The 9,012-nt window shown below is 42.3% G+C and overlaps 1 protein-coding gene across 1 annotated transcript in view; it reads right to left on the bottom strand.

Annotated features, from left to right (window-relative positions):
- LOC117953076 (titin-like) overlaps positions 1–9,012 on the bottom strand; it is a 225,219-nt gene that overhangs the window by 114,115 nt on the left and 102,092 nt on the right. The window contains 10 exon segments of the mRNA XM_034885791.1: positions 107–439; positions 1,224–1,350; positions 1,519–1,658; positions 2,338–2,601; positions 3,122–3,388; positions 3,520–3,786; positions 5,296–5,422; positions 6,339–6,478; positions 7,345–7,614; positions 8,169–8,447. Of these exon segments, the coding sequence (XP_034741682.1) occupies positions 107–439; positions 1,224–1,350; positions 1,519–1,658; positions 2,338–2,601; positions 3,122–3,388; positions 3,520–3,786; positions 5,296–5,422; positions 6,339–6,478; positions 7,345–7,614; positions 8,169–8,447 (2,214 nt within the window).

The following is a 9,012-nucleotide window of genomic DNA, read 5'->3' as shown; positions in this document are numbered from 1 at the left end:
ATATATACACACGTAGGGAAGTACATGTAGACCCATACAAACACACACAACATATTATATATATACACACATATAGGGAAGTACATGTAGACCCATACAGACATACACATGTTTTGGGAGGAAAAGATGGCGGACATATATGTCCCAACCAGACCGGCCGGAGTCCATTTACCTTTAATAATCAACTTCCCAGATGTGCGTTTATCTTCAGCCTCAAACATGTATTTGGCTTCGTCTTCGTATCTGGCCGATTTCACAACCAGAGTGTGTCTCTTTCCTTCAGCCAGGAGCTCAAACCTGTCGTCGTTTACGAGCTCCTGGGCTCCCTTCAACCACCGGGAGCTTCTGGGCTCTCTAGAAACCTCCACCTCAAACCTCGCCTCGTCCTTTTCGTACACGTGCACGTCAGCCAGGGGGGTAATGAATGAGACGGGGTGCTCTGTTGGCCCAGACACATACAGTTAATATCAAGGATGCGTTTAGGGCTCAGGAAATTACAGCTTCGGCTCAGTTGTGTTCGGGGAAGTTGATGAAAGACGAAGAGAAGAATTACCCACAAGACGTATACGCAAGACCAAATAACGCTGCTTATATTCTGGATGTAACACTTTACATGGGATGTAAATCTGTATTACGCTGCAAAAAATAGTCTAAAAACAAGATAAAAACACTAAATCTGAGAGAAAAGGTACTTATCTTATATTTGAGAATGACACCAAGAAGGAAGAGAAGTGAGACAGAAAGACACAGAGAAGAGAAGTGAGACAGAAAGACACAGAGAAGAGAAGTGAGACAGAAAGACACCAAGAGATGTAGAAGTGAGACAGAAAGACACCAAGAAGGAGTAGAAGTGAGACAGAAAGATACCAAGAAGGAGTAGAAGTGAGACAGAAAGATACCAAGAAGGAGTAGAAGTGAGACAGAAAGATACCAAGAAGGAAGAGAAGTGAGACAGAAAGACAACGAGACGGAAGAGAAACCAGACAGAAAGACACCAAGAAGGAGTAGAAGTGAGACAGAAAGACACCAAGAAGGAGCAGAAGTGACACAGAAGACACCGAGAAGGAAGAGAAGGGAGGACGTGAAAGACACCAAGAAGGAGTAGACGTGAGACAGAAAGACACCGAGAAGGAAGAGAAGCGGGACAGAAAGACACAAAGAAGGAGCGGAAGTAAGACAGAAAGACACCAAAAAGGAGCAAAAGTGAGAACATTAACGCTCACCCTTCACTTTCAGGTTAGCGGAGCACTTGGCGTTGGCGGCGGCGAACGCCACCTCGCCGGTTAGAGGCACTCTGCAGTTGTATAAGACCAGAGTGTGTTTGGCGCCGTCCTCCACGATCTCAACGTCCTACAGACCACCCACAGACGTCAGCATTTCAGTAAAAACATGAGGACTCAAAACTAAACCGAGGCCGTGCGTCCATTCACTTCCATTCATAAGAAAACCCACTTCTGGGTTTAAATAGAAGGAAAGGGAATGGACCCATGGGTAAGAGGTGGTATTAAAGAGACATACGGCGGACGGACTGAGGACTTCTCCGTTCAGTCTCCATTGGCCGTGGACGTCGTCCTCGCTCAGCTCGACTTCAAATCGAGCGGTCTCTCCGTCAAAGACCTCGACGCCGTACGTCGGCCGAACCACCTTGATGTGGCGCGCTGGTGTTCAACAGAGGGACAAAACTCTCACTCAAGACATTAAGACATTAGATACTCAAACCACGGGACATGAACACACTCAAACAACAGGCATGTATACAGGAACCTCTAATGAAAGTCCTTTACAGAAACCTCCTTTAGCGGTCCTGTTGTCTTCAGATCAAAATGGACCCATTAAAAATGTCTATATCTGAAATCTGAGTTTCTTTTTAACCAAATTACCATAAAAATGGATTCCTTCTAACGCTCTTTCATTCCTCTGGTCTTAACCATTCACTAATCTATATAAATGAGGGTTATTGACCATTAATTCAAAAAAGTAGTAAAACTAGTCAGGTGGTGTTGGTTTAAACTACAAAAAAGTCTGAAAAATTGACGAAAATGTCATATCTTTGTCCTTTTTGGAACCTGGGAGGACAAACCAGGACCAAAACCAACCAATGGGCTCCCAATGTTGGCGTGAATGGGACCAAATGGGGGTCAGTCATTTATTTGGTGCTTGTCTAAAACATTTTGTAGTTATAGGTTATTTCGGGGGGGGGGGGGGGGGGGGGGGGGAGATGAGGAAGAAGACATACATTTGATGACTGATGTGATGAAGAGGAGGAGAAAGTGGTTCAGGTGCAAAAACGGCAACAAAGTCAACGATGAAGGGTCAAGAAGGGGGCTGAGATTTTACCTTCAATGTGAAGTATCGCCGTTGTCTTGTCTGTCCCACAATCACATACGTATTGTCCTTTGTCTTTGTCTCCAACTTTCTTGATGACAAGGGTTCTGCGTTTGCCCTCGGCCTTGATGGCCACCATCTTTGAGGTCTTGATCTCGGCCTCGTCGTGGTACCACATAACATCAACGTCTTTGCTGAGCTCGCAATCGAGAAGCACCTCGTCTTTCTCCACTGCAGTATAGTCCTGCAGCTTAACTGTGAAGTACGCATCTCCCTCTGGAATAGGGGACATTTCAGGGTGACTCTCCATGGCAACACATTTAACATGTCTCAATTGCTCAACACGGGACAAGACAGACAAATGCACAACATAGAGACACAGAAAACTCGTCTTACAAAAACAACATAAGGTCTTTCTGTGGACCTACAAAGACACAAACATGGACGAAGGTCTTTCTCTGGACGTACAAAGACACAAACAAGGACAAAGGTCTTTCTGTGGACCTATAAAGACAAACATTGACAAAGGTCTTTCTGTGAACCTACGGAGACACAAACATGGACAATGGTCTTTCTGTGGACGTACAAAGACACAAACATGGACAAAGGTCTTTCTGTGGACCTCCAAAGACACAAACAAGGACAACGGTCTTTCTGTGGACGTACAAAGACACAAACATGGACAAAGGTCTTTCTGTCGACCTACAAAGACACACATGGACAAACTGTACAAATTGCTGTGGGGAAGAAGAAGGACAGACACTGGAAAGAAGACAGGATGTTACTCTCGGTTTACCTATGACCGTCAGGTTGGCCATGGAAGGAATTCCTCTGGCCTCAGCCTTAATTTGGCAAGTATCGTCGAGAGTCACTTCCTTTATTTCTAGCACATGCGTCTTTCCGTCCACATGCGTGACCACGGTTCTGCTCGGATGAATTTTAACGTCGTTCTTGTACCAAGTGACCGGGATGTTCTCGTGAGACAGCTCCAGCTCGAAACGAGCCGTCGTGCCTTCCTTCACAGTTTGGTCCTTTAGCGGCAAGATAAATTTGAGCCTGATCCCTATAATGGTATTAGTAAAGGATATTCAAATGAGTTAGGTTGAAGGAGGAGGCAACCAGGTCAATGACTGGAGTCAGAATTATAAAAACAGTTCTGGTAGCTGGGTCCAGTACTGGGGGCCTGTCACTTACCCTCCACTGTGAGTCTGGCTGTTGACGTTTTTCCCAGAACCGCAATTGTATATCCGTCTTCGTCATCAAACTCACAACAGTTTATAATAAGCATATGCTTCTTTCCATCATCGATGATGTCATACTTTTGGTCTGGGGTGATGACGTCGTCACCTCTATGCCACATGACCTTAGAGACATCCTTCGTGATGGTGCATTCAAACTTAGCCTGTTTCTTTTCAGGCACAGAAACGTCCTTCAGCAGGACAACAAAGTCCATTTCGATTTCTAGATTAAAACACAGGTACACAACATCAACAACACAACAACAAAACACAAAAAACAGTACAAGAGTCTACAGCCCAGGCCAGTTTACCATGTACACCCGGAGGAGGACCTCTTCATGGGTCTAAAGGTTGTCAGGGGCGTTTAAATGAAGAACAAATTGCATGATTTGCCTTGCACAGCAGATGGATTCTTGCAATATCAAATATCAGAGTAAAATCCATCTCGTTCACGTCTGAACTACCAGCATCCGGTGACGAGCTACTGGCAGCTATGGGTGTGGTTTGGGTCAAACCAACAAAGGCGGTGCTATAGACGGATGGGTCATCCAATCACTCGCCAGGTATTTCTTGAAAGCGCCTGGCCTTTTGCAAACAGTTTGCCATGACGGCTTCTCAGAATGATTTGTGTTACAAACAATCTGGTGCATCAGGTTATGACAGTCTACCATGGATGTATTCTTTATACTGGATACCGGATCCCAAAAGGGCACCTGTTCCAGTTTGGGGTAAATAAAGTCCCACTATCTGCGTAGAAGCGTTTCTCCAGCAGGCCCAAAGACTTCACGTTGTAGTGACAATGTCACAGGTCTTTGCTTTTCTTAGTTCATGGGAAGATTTTAAAATATAAATAAGTCCATGGATTAAAAACTCTTTGGAAACAGAGTCATAAGCGAGCTAGGTGGCAGTTGGAGGAGTCCTTTAAACGGTTTTACAGACGTCTCTTTTACAAGACTTTTTTATTGGATACAGAGTCATTTGAACTATGCCCATTGGTTGCTGTGATTGGTTGAAGGACTGTCCAATCAACGTCAAATTGCAGGAATTCTGCTTTGGAGAACGGCGTTAAAGGACTCCATTGGTTGAAGGATAAAGGGCTCATCAGTGCTCATCCAGGACTACGGTCTTCTGGGTAACAAGGGTTCTTCGTTATCATTCCCCAACATTTTCGTCAACGGTAAAGGACCAGTCCATCATTTTCTCCAGCTCGATCTTCAGGCCATGCTCTTTCTTCACTAGGGTCACTTTCTGTTTAAGACCAGCTGCTGCTATTCTAACGTTAAATCAAACAGCTGCTAAACTCTGAGACTTGACTGCCCGTCTGGTGGAATGACACATTCAAGGTGGAACTAATAAACTGGCCACGGTGCGTAGAGTCAACATAAAACACCTGACCACAGATGGTACAAATATGGAAGACTTACAGTGAACACACTACACACAATGTAGAATCTGACAACAACAGACAAGTTTCCATTGGACAGACACTGGACACCATTTTGATGGTATCACATTGTTGAGATCCTTGGGTCCTGGTCTTCCTTGGCAGCATGAAGTCTCAAAGAATGGCGCAAGTAATGAATTTGACTCAATGACCCTGTTAAATAAAGATCTAAGGTCCGCTCTCGCTTGACATAAAGCTTTATTTTGTTGCCAGTGGACCTTACGCCTTTATTTTTACAGCTAGAATGAAAGACTGTTTCGGATCCCGGACACCAGGAGGTGGTCTTACCTTTGACATTGAGCATGGCGCTGGTTATGGCGTTCAGAGCCTGGTAGGACACTTCTCCGGCCTGATCCAACTGGCAGTTTTTCAGAATGAGTCGACGCACCCCACCCTCCATTTGGATGTCGCACATCTGGAGAATACATTACAGAGCATTTACATATAAAAACTAGTGAACCGGACCATGGAAAAGTAGAAATACATGATTTAAGATTAGGGCTGTCAATCCATTCTGATATTTAATCGTGATTAATTGCATGATTATCCATCATTAACCCACGAGTCAATGCAAATGAATTTGTTCTAGGAATTATTTTAAGTTTCTAATGCTGAAGTGATGTTAGAGACGGGACGTATTTCGGGGGTAACTCAGCTCACATGGACAGTACGTACAGATAACTGTAGCTATGTGGAGAGAATCATCTGCAAGTCTTAATGTTTCCACACAAAAACAAAAAGTCATAGTATTTTCGAAAAAGTTGCAATATTTCCTGAAAATAGTCTTAATTTATAAAAAAGTCTAAGTTTAAAAAATAATATATATATATATAGATATATATCATAATTTCAAGAAAAAAGTCTTTAAAAAAATATTTGAAAATATTTTTTTTAGAGTCATAAAAAACAGGTTTTTTAATTTTCGAAAAAGTTGCAATATTTCCTGAAAATACTCTCAATATATAAAAAAGACAAAATAAAAAATAAATATATATAAAAAATAAAATTAATAAAAAAAGTATATAATAAATAAAAAAAATATATAAATAAAATACACATATAACATATATTTAAAAAATATTAAACAAAACAAAACAAAAAAATATATACATACTTATATATCATAATTTCAAGAAAATAATCTTTGTTTTTATAAAGTCCTAATTTGAAGTATTTTTTATGTCTTGTCTTTTTCGATATGTTACACAATGACGACAAATCTTCTCAAAACAACCTCTTTTCTGACGGCCCTAGTAACGAGTCATGTGACGTTATTGGCAGCCCAATTAACAAGTCATGTGACGTTATACAAAAACAAGATGGCGTCGTACCGGGGATCTGGTCAAAACCTCTCCTTTGAGCTTCCATTCTCCGGGAACATCATCCTCCGAGATCTCCGTCTCAAACTTGGCTTCTTCCTTCTCAACCACCTCCACGCTGGCCAGGGGCTTCAAGATGTCCGCCTCGCGCTCTGAGGAAGAAGTTGTGTTAGTACTCGTCAACACAAACCAACGGCCGTAAGTGTTTAAAGCTCCCATATTGGTGAAAGTGAGATTTTCTTATTTTTTACTACAAAGCAGGTCAGGGTGCTTTATTAATGTATGTTAGTACTCATCAACAGAGGTCACAGGTAAATATCATATATATTAGGGTTTCCTACTTTTGCTATATTATTGTAATTACATTTTCAATTTAATTTTAACGTCACTTACTTACACTGCAATATTGCTTTTTGGTACTATGTCAATTGCATGTTACAATAAATTTAAATTACCTTTAAAATACCTTTATTTGACGCCCCTTTACATCTAGTCTATACCCTCTGCTCATTGGCTGTTGTTTTCCTGTTTGTTGGTGTGTTTACTTGTTTGTCTTTTTGCTTTTAATGTAGAAACCTCTGCTAAAGTATCATCTCATCTAGTCTAATCTAATCTAAACCAACAGCAGGGAAGTATGTAAAGGTCCCATATTGGTAAAAGTGAGACATTCTTGTCTTTTTTTATTACCCAGCAGGTCAGGGGGCTTTATTTATACCGTAGTGTATGTATTAAAATGCTCATTCCACACAGCCCTGTGTGAAAAACTGTGTCTTTCAGTGAGCCAATAGAATTTCAGTACGGTTGTGATGTCACAACTATCCTGTATAAAGGTAGAAACCCATGACACAGTCATTCCCTGGCTGCAAAGACAGTGCAGAGATGCAGAGAGAACAGATGTGAAAGACCCGGAAACACTGACCATTCAGAGCAGTCTGGGTCAAGTGGGACACACAAGGGTCACACACGAGCATAATATGGGACATTTTAGGGACTAATGTTAAAATGAAGGTAGAGAAACCTCCTAGCGTCAGCTTGGCGGTGTAGACACGTCCCTCCACCTCCATGGCGTACTCGGCCACGTCATCGGGCTGGCAGTTCTTGATGGTCAGCGTCAGCTGCTTTCCGTCCTTCTGGATCTCGACCTTGTCAGAGGGCGTGACCTCTGTCTCTCCTTTCAGCCACTTCCAGTTGGGAGTGTCCTTGAAGAGCTCGCATTTAAACGTAGCAGCTGCCTTGGGCTTCACATGCTGGTCCCTCAGTGGTTTCACAATCCAGTCTTTGATTATTTCTGTTGGAGAACAACATTACTGCATCACAACAGGCCCCGTTAGTAGACTCCATTTTAACTCAAATGGAGTCTAAAACACAGCCGAGGAGCTGAAAACTGTGAAAAATGTCCTTCCCAGTTTCTCAATGTCCATTTTATGTAAATACCTACATAATCTAGACTGTGGTCATAACATCTTACATCTAAGAACTTAGTCCCTGTTACATAGTGTTCTTATTCAGTCAGTTTATGGGTTATTATGTTAATATTTTATAGTTGACATAGTTAATTATGATCTACTGCACTGGTCACTTTTGCACTTTTGCACACAGTCGACCATAGTATCTCACCTTATCATGGTCATTGCATTTTTGGGAGTGATTTTTATTTTTATCTTATGTATGTGTGATATATGTGTGTATATGTGTGATATATGTGTGTATGTGTGATATGTGTGCACATGTGTGATATAAGTGTAATATGTGAGATATATGTCTGTATATATGTGAATGTGTGTAAGTGTGATATATTCATATTTAATATCAAGAACCTACACAGCATTGTCTTTTGCTTACCGATGATTTTGACGCTTGTCGTGGTCTGGACGTCCTCCTGATTGGCAACTGCGCAGGTGTAGACGCCCGTGTCCTCCTCCGTTGTGTTCTGGATGGTCACGGCGTGCTGCATCCCGATGATGTTGATCTGGACCTTTCCGGCCTTTTTCTTCAGGACTTCCCCATTCCTCTTCCATATCACATCTCTCTCTTTGTTCAGCTCGCAGGTCATGTACAGAGGCTGGCCCTTGAGGGCCGAGGTCTCTGGCTCCAGCTCCTTGATCCACTTCACTGGGAGCTCTGTGACAACATTAAGAGGCAATGAGCAATCTCACTGTTCTGACCTCTCGAAAGTTAAGCATTTGGGTCAAATTGACCCATTTCAAATTTGTACAAGAAGAAAAATGTACAAGTTAAATTTTTTCTACCTGAAAATCAATGGCCTTACCTTATTTTCTGTGATAAACATGTATTCCTGAATCAATTCAGAACATTTTCTGCTGGAAATTTCAATTTCTCTGCAGGAGTCATCCCAAAAGGATTAATAAAGAGAGTCTAAGTCTTTAAGACTAGGTCTCTAAGTTTACGTCTCAAAGTCTAATTCTAAGTTTTCCACTGCTGGTAACAGCTCGCCTCGGCTCGCACGTCGACATGACGGTTGTTCGCCGATGTTTGCTGTGTACTGTTTGTGTTTCAGAGCATTCACGCTCTGCAAAATTGCCACGGCAGACCGTCTGGTGGGCGATGTCCGACCGGTGAGATCTCTGGTTCTGGTTCTGGTTCTGGTTCTGGTTCTGACCTACTGGGCTTCATATAATCTTTATGAGAGTCACGGACAGGCTTATGACAACGACTGGGATGCATC

The sequence above is a fragment of the Etheostoma cragini genome, chromosome 11 (genome assembly GCF_013103735.1).
Source record: "Etheostoma cragini isolate CJK2018 chromosome 11, CSU_Ecrag_1.0, whole genome shotgun sequence".
Lineage (NCBI taxonomy): Eukaryota > Metazoa > Chordata > Actinopteri > Perciformes > Percidae > Etheostoma > Etheostoma cragini.
The sequence above is the reverse complement of the archived record's forward strand: the minus strand, read 5'-3'. Positions and strand labels throughout refer to the sequence as shown.